The 15,015-nt window shown below is 41.2% G+C and overlaps 1 protein-coding gene across 1 annotated transcript in view; it reads left to right on the forward strand.

Annotated features, from left to right (window-relative positions):
- Positions 1-15,015, forward strand: part of usp43a (ubiquitin specific peptidase 43a) — a 157,792-nt gene that overhangs the window by 13,788 nt on the left and 128,989 nt on the right. Inside the window, exon 2 of the mRNA XM_056459833.1 lies at positions 7,855-8,001. Coding sequence (XP_056315808.1) covers positions 7,855-8,001 — 147 coding nt within the window. The remainder of the gene's footprint in view (positions 1-7,854; positions 8,002-15,015) is intronic.

Here is a 15,015-nt window from a genome sequence, read left to right on the forward strand (position 1 = left end):
TTTTGTGCTGGACTAAAATATTTTACAGTGTATTTTTCTGTTTTAAATTGGTGATCTACATTTGTATGGTGGCTTCAGACAGAGAACAGAGAAGCAGATGCTGGCAGTCACACAAGTAATAAAGAGAAGAGATATTTGTGTGCAAATGCATGTTCTTCAGCCCCTGTGTGCAAATGCATGTTCTCCAGCTCCTGTTTCAGAAACAACTCCAAATCATGCTACTGGTGAAGGAGATCTAAACACTGGACGTAAGCATAAATACACAATCTCAGCCAATGTTACATTTAGTCAGTTAGTAGACGCTTTTGTCCAAAGCATCATACAATTGAGGAAGCATTTAGCAATTCAACATAAAGAGGCAATACACACAATAAGTGCTAATTATAAAAAGAACCTGGGTTTGACTTAAGTTTTAATACAAGTTTCCAATGGTTCCAATTGTCTTGCTAGTGGACAAATTGTGTGTACCATACAACACACATTTATAAATCAGTTTTGATTCATTGGAAAGTCTTAGAAAAGAGCAACCTTCCAGTTCCTGTTTGACATGGGGATGAATAAATGAATAGCGAATTTTCATTTTGAGTACAATAATTCTATAATACAGTTGAGCAAATGCCATTACAGTGATAGATGTTTTTCATCTTGTAAACAAATATTTTTTGTGTTGATTAATCTAACACCGGAGCCATATGGAAAGACAAATAAATAATAGATTTTCTTTGAGGTGTGGAGAATGACATATTTGAGTAATTTAGTTTTTCTTATTAGAATAAATCAACAAATATGCTGTCAGAAACGTATACAGTGTCAGAACGGAAACTCTTTTTTTCAGGTCTTACTGAAGCTTTCATTTAGGGATTCCCAAAATCTGGCTCTAAACCAGATCAATTCAAATGTGCTTTGAAGATAAGGAGATTATTATGATCTGATTATGACATTAACGTAATCAGTCTGTTATATGTTGGACAGCTCTGTTACTGTCATGGATTGGTCAGGCTCTCACGACCCCCACTCACGAAGATCAACATCACCTGACTTCTAATGAGCACACAGCTGCATCACATTCACGAGCACCAGATAAAAGCACAGCACTCCAGTCGCTCATTGTCCGGGCTCGTCTCGACGAAAGCGGACAACTGAGCGACCACTCAGCGTAGTCATCCTCAGCTAAACAAACGATTTACTTACCTGTTCTCTTTGTATTCCTCCTAGTCTTCCTGGTCCTCCCGAATCGTCCTGTCTTCCAGTCCTTCCAAGTCTGTGTCATCCTCTGTCAGCTGTATCTGGTGTGTGCTGTCCATCCTCGTGTATTCCTGTTACCCAGCCACGGAGGAAAAGACCCCAACATCATTCCTGATCCTCCTGGCTATCCTTCATGTGCTCCTTGTTGTCATTCAATAAACACCCTAACGTTTCCTTACCTCTGTCTCCTGTCCGCTTCATAACAGAAGCCCGGACCCATAACGACGACAACATGAGCACCCTCGATCACTTTCAAGAGCTGGTGGACCAGTTGAAGCGGATTCTACAGCCACCAGCTCCACTTTCCAACGCACCACCAGCACCGAGCACTTCCGCCTCCACAGTTTCTTCTTCGGCCCTTCCTTCCAGTCCCATGGCCCGACCAGCGCCCTACTCAGGCGGAGCGGGGGAGTGCAATGGTTTTCTGTTACAATGTTCCCTCATATTCGAAATGCAACCTTCTCTATATCCCACAGATAAGTCAAAGATCGCCTACATCGTATCACTACTCTCTGGACCTGCACTTAAATGGGCTGAGACGATCTGGAACCAAGCCGGGCCGGTCATGAATTCCATCACTACCTTCACGGAGTATTTCAAAGAGGTGTTTGGACGTTCTGATGGGGAAGTAGCCGCTGGAGAGCAGCTGTATCATCTAAAGCAAGGTACTCTATCTACACAGGAATATGCTCTCCGGTTTTCGCACTCTAGCAGCTGCAAGTGGATGGAATGAGAGATCGTTGTTGACCACGTACCGGCTCGGCTTGGAACCCACTCTCCGAATCCAGCTGGCCACATTAGATGATACAATGGGTCTGGAGAGATTCATCCAACATTCTCTCCGATGTTCCGATCGTCTCCGTTCCTATCAACAGGACACCATCACCCCCTCGTCTGCACTCCTCCAATCGCCTGAGTCAACAGCCTCTCCAGAACCAGAACCCATGATAATAGAGTCTGGAAGACTGACATCAGCGGAACGACAGAGGAGGCTGACCCGGGGTCTGTGTCTATACTGCGGTGTCAGTGGACACACCCGTATGGAGTGTCCCCTTCGTCCCATTCGGACTTCAGTGAGTGTATTCAGTACGAATATTGAACAATGTAAACCACTTACTACCACCGTACAAATAACTACTGCCTCTATTTCTCTCCTTGTCACAGCCCTCATCGACTCCGGGTCAGCAGGGAACTTCATCTCCCAATCCCTCTGTCGTCAACTCCACCTCCGTACTGAGGCGTCCTCGCATATATACCAGATACAACCGATAACCCAGTGCACTCGATCTTCGACCCGTATCCATCGACAATGCGAAGACATCCTTCTTCAAGTGGGGCTGTTACATCAAGAGAGGATTCAATTTCTGGTTCTGGAGGGTGCAAATATGGACATCATTCTAGGGCGCCCGTGGCTGGTGAAGCACGATCCCATCATCTCTTGGGGCACAGGAGAGATAAAGAAATGGGGATCTGGATGTACACCTACCTGTTTTCCAAATCTCCCTCTTCAAGGTCGGAACCCCATTTCTTTGTTTGCAACATCGGTCGAGAGCCCTCCTGAGAAGCAGTCTATCCACATTCCTAAGGAGTACAGCTCCTTTCATGAAGTCTTCTGCCCCAAGAGAGCTTCCCAGCTACCGCCGCATCGGCCATGGGACTGCGCGATCGACCTAGTTCCAGATGCCCAGTTGCCAAGAGGTAGGATCTACCCGCTCTCGCTTCCAGAGAATCAGGCAATGGAAGATTACATAAGGGAGGCTCTGAGTCAGGGGTACATACGTCACTCAAAATCACCAGCCGCCTCAAGCTTCTTCTTTGTGGCCAAGAAGGACGGAGGGCTGCGTCCATGCATCGACTACAGGGTCCTAAATAACGGTACAGTAAAATACCGATATCCCCTTCCTCTGGTACCAGCCGCTTTGGAACAGCTCCGAGAAGCTAAAGTCTTCACTAAATTGGACCTCCGCAGCGCGTATAATCTGATAAGAATACGTGAGGGGGACCAATGGAAGACAGCATTCGTGACCCCTACTGGCCACTATGAATATGAGGTCATGCCTTACGGTCTGGTCAACGCCCCCTCCGTATTCCAAAACTTCATTCATGAAGTCCTCCGGGAGTTTCTTCACCACTTTGTAATAGTGTACATAGATGACATCCTCATTTACTCCCGGAGTGAGGCCGAACATCGCCAACACGTTGCGGAGGTCCTACACACATTGAGAGAACATCACCTCTACCTCAAAGCGGAGAAATGCTCATTCCACCAGAAGTCGATTCATTTCTTGGGATACATCATTGATCAAACCGGTATACGTATGGATGGGAAGAAAATTGAGGCTGTTCTATCCTGGTCAGAACCCACTTCCATTAAGGAGCTCCAGAGGTTTCTTGGGTTTGCTAACTTTTATAGACGGTTTATCAAGGACTACAGCAGGATTACATCACCTCTCACTAATCTCCTCAAGGGTAAACCCAAAGGACTGGAGTGGACCAAAGAAGCAGCCGCAGCCTTCCGCCTTCTTAAGAAGGAGTTCACAAGGGCCCCACTCCTGACTCATCCTGACCCAAATCTTCCTTTCGTGGTGGAAGTGGACGCATCCACCACCGGCGTCGGGGCAGTATTATCTCAACATCATGATACACCGCCCCGACTGCATCCCTGTGCCTATTTCTCTCGGAAGTTGAGCCCGGCGGAGCAGAATTACAGCATGGGAGACAGGGAGCTGCTAGCAATCAAGCTAGCCTTGGAGGAGTGGCGTCACTGGTTGGAGGGAGCCAAACATCCGTTCCAGGTGATCACAGATCACAAAAACCTCCAATATATCAAAGAGGCCAAGAGACTATGTCCACGTCAAGCCAGATGGTCACTTTTCTTCTCACGTTTTGATTTCTCCATTTCCTATCGTCCAGGACCCAAGAATCTAAGAGCAGACGCTCTCTCTCGTTTACACGAGCATCACGATCATGAAGAACTCCCAACGAAGATTCTTCCCGAACACATCTCCATTTGTCCGATCACCTGGAACGCTCCTCCAGTCGTTGCCACTCCGGAAGCCCCTGCTCCGCCGGGATGCCCTCCTCATCGGCAGTTCATACCACCTGAACACCGGGTAGATCTGATCCACTCCTTACATACCTCGCTAGGCACTGGACATCCAGGGATCAACAATACTCTCTCGCTAGTATCCCAACGATTCTGGTGGCCAAACATGGCAAGGGATGTGAGGCAATATGTTCAGGGCTGTAAGGACTGTGCCCAATCCAAGAGCCCACGTCATCTACCCGCTGGAAAGCTCCATCCCTTGCCGATTCCGAACCGTCCCTGGTCACACCTAGGAGTGGACTTTATCACTGATCTCCCTTCGTCAGAAGGTAATACCTGTATTCTAGTCATAGTAGATAGATTCTCAAAGTTTGTCAAACTAATCCCTCTGAAAGGTCTTCCCACAGCCTTTGAAACAGCCGACAATATCTTTAATCAAGTCTTCAGGTCATTTGGTATTCCAGAAGATATTGTGTCGGACAGAGGTCCACAGTTCATCTCACGTCTATGGAAAGCCTTCTTCAAGCTCCTAGGTGTGGCCGTCAGCCTCTCTTCTGGATATCATCCCCAAACCAACGGGCAGACAGAGAGGAAGATTCAGGAGGTGGGACGGTTCCTGAGGACCTTCTGCAGTGGTCACCAGAGCTCCTGGAGCCAGTATTTGGGCTGGGCAGAATATGCCCAAAATTCACTGCGGCAACCCTCCACCGGACTCACGCCATTCCAGTGCGTCCTGGGCTTCCAACCACCGCTCTTTCCCTGGGATGGCGAACCATCTGATGTCCCCGCAGTGGATCACTGGTTCCGGGAGAGCGAGAGAGTCTGGGACGAGGCTCATCAACATCTGCAGAGGGCAGTCCGTCGAAGCAAGGTAACCGCCGATAGAAGAAGGTCTGAAGAACCCAGATACACACCCGGACAAAAGGTGTGGCTATCCACCCGGGACATACGCATGCGACTGCCCTCTCGCAAGTTAAGTCCCCGATTTGTTGGTCCCTTCACCATCGTGGAACAGGTTAACCCCGTCACCTACAAACTACAATTACCCTCTCACTACCGTATTCACCCTACATTCCACGTATCACTCCTGAAACCCTATCACGATCCTGTTCTTCCCTCCACAGAGCCTGACCACGAAGAGGAACCCCCTCCTCCACTGCTCCTAGAAGAAGGAGCCGTCTACGCAGTGAAGGAGATCTTGCGTTCCCGACGTCGTGGTGGCCAGTTGGAGTACCTGGTGGACTGGGAAGGGTACGGCCCCGAAGAAAGGACATGGGTTCCCAGAGCTGATATTCTCGATCCTAGTCTCATGGTGGAGTTTCATGAGAGCCACCCTGAGTTCCCAGCGCCTAGAGGCAGAGGGAGACCACCACGGCGTCGGAGGTGTCGGCCCTCAGGAGCGGGCCCTGGGGAGGGGGGTACTGTCATGGATTGGTCAGGCTCTCACGACCCCCACTCACGAAGATCAACATCACCTGACTTCTAATGAGCACACAGCTGCATCACATTCACGAGCACCAGATAAAAGCACAGCACTCCAGTCGCTCATTGTCCGGGCTCGTCTCGACGAAAGCGGACAACTGAGCGACCACTCAGCGTAGTCATCCTCAGCTAAACAAACGATTTACTTACCTGTTCTCTTTGTATTCCTCCTAGTCTTCCTGGTCCTCCCGAATCGTCCTGTCTTCCAGTCCTTCCAAGTCTGTGTCATCCTCTGTCAGCTGTATCTGGTGTGTGCTGTCCATCCTCGTGTATTCCTGTTACCCAGCCACGGAGGAAAAGACCCCAACATCATTCCTGATCCTCCTGGCTATCCTTCATGTGCTCCTTGTTGTCATTCAATAAACACCCTAACGTTTCCTTACCTCTGTCTCCTGTCCGCTTCATAACAGTTACTTTGACATTCAGATAACTTTGCATAGAAATACAGTGGAGGAAGCTAAAGGAGCTGTTGACATGGAATGGAACCAGATTTTGGAAAAACCCAAACAATACAAACAAAAAAATAAAACAAAACAAAAAAATATCTGAAGAAACTGCTATGTTTAATAACAATCTAATGAAAAGAAGAAGTACTGAACTACTGAAATGCGTTTAACACTTTAAAAGGCTTTTTTGGTGATGGCAACTCCCATATGAAGAATGAAATCATATGCATTGCTGAGGTGTAAAAATCTTGATGGTTCTGTCGTCGTCAATCAAATCTGAGCTTTATTTAGCATTATTATTGAATTCAAGTCAGGTGATTGGCTGGGCCATTCTACAGCTTCATTTTCTTTCTCTGAAAGCATTTGAGAGTTTTCTTGGCTGTTTTGGATCATTGTCTTGCTGAAATGTCCTCTGATTTTATCTTTATCATCCTGGTCATTTAGTTGTTGGACTGAAGCAATGAAGCTAATATTAATTTTCAATAACGAAGGGCAAGGTTGCAGATTAACTACTGAGAGATTTCAGCTGCTGTCTGAGCTTTCACTGCCTCTTTACGCCTCCCTTTCTTCATGTGTTCAATTCTTTTTTTTTCCTGTGTCATTTCATTTTAGTACACATAACTTAATTTCTTAAGTTTTGTTTACTTCGCATATATGGATTTATTTGGTTGTTACCAATATCCAAAATATGTTTTTTAGAAAGATGTTGATGTGTTGAATCAACACAATCTGAAGACAATTCGTAACTTTTTGATTAAGGGGCTAATTCGTATGAATTTGTACAATCTAATTCGTACAATATAGTACGATTTGCTCATCCCCCAATGACGGTTGGGTTTAGGGGTGGGGTTAGGTGCCACGCCTCCTTTTTAAAATCGTACAATTTCGTACGACGGAACTCGTACGAATTCGTACGAATTAGCCACTTAAATGACAACTTAAATACTTACGTTTTCTCGTGAGATCAGACTGGTTAAATACTTATTTTTCACCTATGTAAGTGTATAATTGTCTTCTCTTCAGTTTTTTGGTGAAAGGGTGTTTGCCTTAAACAAGTTTGCAACTCAAAATGTCACTTTTTCAGACACACACACTTACCTAAACAAACGTGACAAAAAAAAAAAAAAAACACCTCAAATGTAATATATGTAGAAAATTGGAAATGTATGTTTTAATATAACAGGTAAGGATTGTCTACAGTGAATATAAGATCTCACAACAAGCGCAATTAGCACCAACGCAATGCTTGATAATGTTTGTTTTACTGTTAGTTAGATTGATTCCTTTTTTTACTGTGGAAAAAACTTTCAAAATATAGTTCAGTTGAAATAATTGTTAATAGCTGTGTCTTTATTGTTATTGTTGTGTATGGACTTATTTTTAGTTCTTGCTTTTCGTTCAAATGTTCTGGTCCTGGTCCTCAAATCAGATTGGTTGACTAGTTTTTCAAAAGTGTGTCATGGTTATATATCGTGTTTGTGTTTAGGTCACAGGGCATAACTTGTGACTGTGATATTGCTTTAATAATATCTGGTGATGTGAGGAGAAAAACAAGATTTGAATGATTATGAGATTTCTTTTAAAACTGTATAAAGATCAACCTTTACCTGATATATTCTTCTTCTCTTTTCTTAGAGTGTTGTGGCCAAGTATGGCTCTCAGTTCAAAGGAAACGCTCAACATGATGCTTTAGAGTTTCTGCTCTGGCTTCTGGATTGTGTGCATGAGGACGCTAACCTCTCCACCAACAACAACCAAAGCAGAAATAGATCATCCAGCAAGGTAACACCGGGTTTCAGTCTTTTTAAATACCCTTTAAAAATGTTTCAAAATCAACTAATTAGCAGACAGTATACACTGAATATTTTTATGACAAAAGGTATGAAAAAATCTCACAGATAATGAATGGCTTTTGCAGACAAATTCGTCCTTCTATGAAATCCTGCCTATGTCAAAAGTTTTCACATACTTTCAAGCAATGTGATTTCTCTTATAAAGATTGTCAAACCAAGAACCAATAGGAGAGCCGAACCTGATGTTGTAATTAGCAAAAAACCTCTTCAGAGAAAAAGTTTAAATGATTTGTGGACACTACAGCAAGAACAAAAAAATATTTTGCTATATTTTGTATGGCTTTTATTTTATTTATGATGTTAGAATCCATTATGGCAACTGAGATCTTGCAGTGCGACATGAGGATTATGTTTGTACAGTCTGACAAGCTACAGAGGTAATTTAAAGGACTATTAAATAATTGCACAGTATAATCCCAGAGTGGTTCCTAGTCCAGGTCATAGGGTACCAGCATTTTGAATAGAGGTAATCTTTATTAGAGTTGAATTAGATGTTTTTTTATTAGTGAGGTGACACTAAAATGTACATGAGACATGGATTAAATGTGTTATTGAGTTGGTTTATGCTCATATCATAGCAGTTCATAAATCAAATGGCTCATGAGGGGTGCTAGGTGAAGTCTATATATAAACTAATTTCGAGAGGATCGCGTGCTTATGATTGAACACAGCTAGTCATGCGTTAGCCAATTCATGATTCACCAATCAGATGATTCCTAAGTCACTATAAATACCCTAAGTTCCATATCACAGCTGTCTTCATTTTGAAGAATCCCCCCTTCCATGGTGGCCAAGTGGTTAGCACTGTTGCCTCAAAGCAAGAACGTCACTGGATCTACTTCTTACCAAACCAGCCAACGTATCTGTGTGGAGTTTACATGTTCTCCCCGGGCTCACGTGGGTTTCCCCCGGGTCCCCCACTGTCCAAAAACTTGCAACTTAAGTTAATTGACTAAGCCAAATTGGCACCATAGAAGTGCTTCTAGTAAGTGGTTAAATCTTAAGAGCAGCCACCATCTGTTCACTAGCTACTACAGCAGGGAAGTTTCGAGATCTACCTGAGCTCAAACTCCCATCTTGCCCTGCAATGGGAAGGAGCCCTGGGCTCAAGGATCTTATGAACTCAGGACTCTCTCCCAGGACAGCATGCTAAACAAGCTTTATAATCAATCATGAGCTAAGTGTGAACTCTTGAAAATGCTTCATTATGTTGTGAAAAATGACAGAGATCGACATTGATTAGATTAGACCTTACCCTTGATTCTTTTACAGAAAAAATAAACCAAGAAGCAATCCTCTTTACCTTGTATTCTTACATTGATTTGAGCTCTTTTGTTAAACTTAGTTTCTTTTGACAAACTTACCTGGTGAGGTTCCTATCACCTGGTGAGGACTGAGCAAACGGACTAGCTACATTTCAAAAAACCAAAATGTACTTTTAGAGATGTACTGTACCATCTTTATTGTTATAGTGCTTTCATGCAATGTATATTGTGTCAGACCAGCTTTACAGAGATGAAGGGACAATAATAATAATGATAAATCATCATTGTGCAGAAAGTTCAAAACATCAGACGCAGTCACATTCAAGAATGTTGGTTTTGTTAGTTGGTTGAGTAATGGCTCTGTTATTTTTCAAAGATGTGATAGCTCATTTAGTCAGCTCTACTGACCAAGATATGCATTTAGGCTTATGATAATGGCAGTCTATGGTAGGGCTGCACAATATATTGTTTCAGCATCGATATCCCAATGTGTGCATCCACAATAGTCACATTGCAGGAAGTGCAATGTGAAGTTTATATGTTGGAATTAGTTGTCCAGGAGAAATATCTCAGATGGGATTTGTGAAATCCCTGCAGAATTTAACGATAATTGAGTAAAAGTTTATTATTTGTATGTGTTTTTAAGGCCTGTGACTGTGTAAGCATTTAGGCACAAGAAATTTACCATTTGTATCTATCAGATTTTTTAATTGAATTATTTTTACAATGAAGACTACACAGTGTTTTTACAATTTGATTATTCAATTGCTGTACCAGAATATTGTTAGATTCTCCAGAAAAGCACCAAGCACTGTCTTTTTCACATTTATCTGTGCTTTTATTTTGTTCATTTTATTTTATGCATAATTCCAGCCTCTACAGAATCATCCAAATTAATCTTACTGAATTCTTTCCAAACAGAAATGTTCCAAGCTATCTGATAAAACTGTCCGTATAACAATATATATTGCAGAAAAACAACGAAATATTGCAACGTCGTATTGTTCCAATATCGTGCAGCCCTAGTCTATGGAATCAGTTACTAGGGGTGTTTAAATACTTTCAATGGCATGGCTTGAGAGTTTCATTAACATATTGAGATGCCTATTGGTTGCTTGAGTCAAAAACTCACCCCCATGTCTCTATGACACTGCTATGTAATGTTATTGTTGTGTGACATTTATAATGGGAGTCAGTGGGATGAATGTATTTGAATTGGCCATGTTAAGTCTATAGGAAACTTTGGGACATCCGCTAACATAAACGCCAACTGGCCCAAGCGGGATTATACATTTTAAATATATTCCATTTATAATTAATTTAACCAAAAATCCATTTTTGTGAATTGTTAAGGTCTAGTATGGTGTTATACATTGTTACAGTCTAATATGATTCATATGTGTAGTGCCTTGTTAAATGGATGAACAATAACTAATGCCATCATTGTAGATTCAGTGATCTCTTTTGTATCTCTTAACATGTTGTTTCTGCAAAGTCTGAGTCCTTAAACTCCATTAAGCTAATGAGAAGGAAGTTGCAGCTTAAGATACGACTCCCCCCTGTGTATGATACATTGGCTGACTAGTTTTCCTGTTTCATTTGTAAACTTGTGCACTAGAGAGAGGGCGTAGGAGGGAAAATCAGTGGGTGGACGGGTGTTTTGAATGTGTTGTAACATTCTGTATATTTCAGTGAAACCTTATTGTAAGCCTGTTTTCTGTTAAGAAATCAGTACAGAATTTGAGAGCGTGGAATGTGCTTAATAAAATTTCAGAAGGTGCAGGATTATGCCATTATCAAAACACCTTCTCAAAGTTGGGAGGCTGTTTGGACACAGTAGATATTACAGGGTGACAGCAGCAGGTCAGCTGAAGTCTGTGTTTTGGCAGTGAACACACTTCAGCCTTTGTCTGCTGTAGTGGTAGCAAATGAAGATGCCAAGCCTGCATGGTAATGTGGCAGCTCCATTAAGAGCCATTTTTAGACTGATCACAGAATGGGTCTGCATCTCTGGCCCCCTCATACAGTTCATCCAAACAGAGACACAATTATTAACAGCTGAATGACAGCTAGATACGTTCAGACTCTGTTATTTGACATTTGAATTCTGGACTAGCGAACATTCGGATATATAGTAAATCAATGAAGATTAACACAGGGTATGTGACTGTGGATTACGAAGGGCACTTTTTTTTGCTTACGGCTATATTGCAACTAGTATCATTCATTCATTCATATATTTTCTTTTCGGCTAAGTTCCTTTATTTATCAGGGGTCGCCACAGCAGAATGAACCCCCAACTTATCAAGCATATGTTTTACGCAGCAGATGCTCTTCCAGCTGCAACCCATCACTGGGAAACACCCATACACACTCATTCACACACATACACTACAGACAATTTTACTTATAGCACATGTCTTTGGACTGAAGAGGAAACCGGAGCACCCGAAGGAAACCCATGTGAACCCAAACTCTATACAGAAATGCCAACTGACTCAGCTGAGGCTCAAACATGTGACCTTCTTGCTATGAGGTGACAGCGCTACCCACTGTACCACGCGGCCCATTAAATAGTGCCATATAATGCAAACTTTAAATGATTATATTTTTACATTAGTTTTAACATTAGATTTGTGATTGTTTTTGCTCACTATGCAAGCACCCATGGTTGTTTACTGAATTGCAGAAAGTTTAGCACTAATTCAAAACTGGGAGCCAGTGTAAAGACCTGAGGACAGATGTGATGTGCTCTGGTTTCCTGGTTCTGGTCCGAACCCTGGCCGCAGCGTTCTGGATGAGCTGCAACTGCCTGACTGTCTTTTTGGGAAGGCCAGTGAGAAGGCTGTTACAGTAATCCACCCTGCTGCTGATAAAAGCATGAACACATTTTTTCATTGGAAACAAAGCATCTGAATCTTGCTATGTTTTTGAGATGATAGTATGCTGATTTACTAACTGCTTTGACATGACTATTGAAACTCAGATCTGACTCCAGAGTCACACCAAGAATCTTGACCTTATTTTTTATTTGTTTGACTCTTAGAGTAATCTTCAATCTTTCCTTATTCCTAATTTGAAATCATTCTGGGCTACATATGACACTATCTAAACATGCGCTTTTATGAGAGAATGTAGCAAGATCCTCAAGCAGCACTAAGTTCAGTATGTATAAGGTCAGACACTATAACACCTTTTTATAGAGATCCAAATTGCAGACCTCTCATTAAGCATCTGTGTATCTGCACTCTTACCCAGATAATCCCCTGTTAAATTTCATGGTAAAACAATCATAAGGCAACCCAGAGTGCCAGGATTTTGTTTCCTTTTGGTTTGACATATATCTCAATCACTTTCCTTCTGCTTAGTCACTGATTTATCAGGGATCACCACTAGTTACAGCGGATGCCCTTCTAGCTGTAACCCAGCTTTCATTAGCCTCCAGTACTGGGAATCCACATACCTTCTCATTTCATACACACTACAGCCAATTTCATTCACCCAATTCAATTGAACAAACAAACTCCACACAGAAATGGCACCTGGCCCAACTGGGACTCGAATCAGTGATCTTCTTGCTGTGAGGCCACAGTCAATCTAACCACTGAGCCAACTTTGACTAGGGTTGGGCATCGTTAGAAGATTATTGATTCTGATGGCAATTTTGATTCAACATATGCAACACCATTATGCAATGTTTTTGAGGCTAAATTCACATCCATGGATGCTTCTTTGAATAGAATACAATCACGCGCACGCACACACACACACATATATATATATATATATATATATATATATATATATATATATATATATATATATATATTTTAGAGAACATTCTACTTTATACATTTTGACTTCAATAAAAAACGTAGTTTATCAACGATGGAGTGTAAATCTGTCTCTCCTATTTGTTTCAACAGCGTGGTCTGCTTGTTGGTTGCACCCGGGATGCAAAATTAATTTAACACTGTGCAAGTCATGTTGGTCATGGGACCTTGCTTGAAACATTTGAGTGTATTGCAATAATTAAACTTAGCTTTACCCCACTTAGCTTTAGCACTTCCAGTGGAAAAGTTTTTTTTTATAAGTATCTGATTCTTAATCTAAGTAACAGAATTGATTTTTTTATTCCCAACTATAGCTTAAAATGGCTAATAATTTTGACCTTAAAATGGTGTTTAAAAAATGTAAAACTGCTTTTATTCTAGGTGAAATAAAAAAAATAAGACTTTCTCTAGAAGAAAAAAAATATTATCTTTCAAAAATGTCCTTGCTCTGTTAAACATCATTTGGGAAATATTAAAAAATAAAAAATAAAGGGAGGCTAATAATTCTGACGTTAACTGTATATAATCCATTAGTTTTTTTCTTTTGTTCCTATTGTTTTAGTTTCAGGTGTAGTATGATGTAGCACAGTTCTCTTATGATATTCTTTGTGGATTTATTACTTAAGAGCTAAGGTTTAGTTTGACAATTGCTTAAAAAGAATAGTTCACTCCAAAAAAATAAGAATACTGCCATAATTTATTCCAAGCACAAATTAAAGTCATTAGAAGAATGTTGGAAACCTGTAGACCTTTTTTCTGTGTTGCTGCATGGGGGGGGGGGTGGCGCTATAGCGACTACCATCTTCCGGTAGAATGCATAGAACTTAGTGTTTACAACTGGTAAATCTCGATCCAAAAATGGGTCTCCATACCATTTTGAGTGGCTTACAGAGTGTTTTTGGTTTTTGAAAATTGAGTTTGAAAGGTGTGTTAAAGCCAATATACTTCTGTCAGACATGGTTCAAGCGCGAGAAAAAAACGTTCTCCTAATTCAGTGTCTGCCGTCAGATTAGATGTTGAAATACAGCGTCAGTGTTCCCGACCTGTCAGCTGTAATACTGTGCTCATTGCGCACACACACACACATCACGCCCAATACATCACTGTATTATGAAGAGCAAACCATATTACTGACATGACACTTAATGGGTATGGAAGTCATGCCATTTAAAAAAAAAGATAAATCAATAAATAAAAGTACATTACTAATACTATTAGTACTACTAATTGGGAGCTATGTTTCATTTATTTAGTTTTTGTTGTATAGTATTTACCATGTGTTTTTCTGTCATTTCAAAATGCCACTTTAATTTCACTTTGTGCCACTCTTTCAATCAATGTGTTAGTAGGACAGTACATGTTTGTGTGTTTCAAAGCTTTCCAAATGTGACTTTTCACACACCTAAAGCTGCAAATTAGAAGCATTTTTCTTACGCATACATTCAAAGCATAATGGGTAATTTTCCATTCTATGAAAAAGATCACACATAGTAGGGTAAACAAATACTATGAGAATCAAAACTTGGTTTTCAATATTCTTTTGTGATCAAGAGAAACACAAAGCTCATTATTTTTTAACAAGTCTAGGATGAGTAAATGGCAGATTATTTTTTTTTTTTTACATTTGTGGTAAATATCCCTTTTAATTTATACTTTAAAGAAATTGTTTAACCAATTTATCCAGTTAACTTGTGTTCCTGACACTGCTCTAAGGGCAGTTTTATTTTCCTTTTTCATCAATCAATGAATCAAGTTTTGTTTATATAGCACCTTACAACAACCAAAGATCTTTACAACAGTAAAACTAATTACAAAACTTTTAAAACTGCAGAAATATTGCATAAA

This window comes from Danio aesculapii, chromosome 6, assembly GCF_903798145.1.
Source record: "Danio aesculapii chromosome 6, fDanAes4.1, whole genome shotgun sequence".
Classification (NCBI taxonomy): domain Eukaryota; kingdom Metazoa; phylum Chordata; class Actinopteri; order Cypriniformes; family Danionidae; genus Danio; species Danio aesculapii.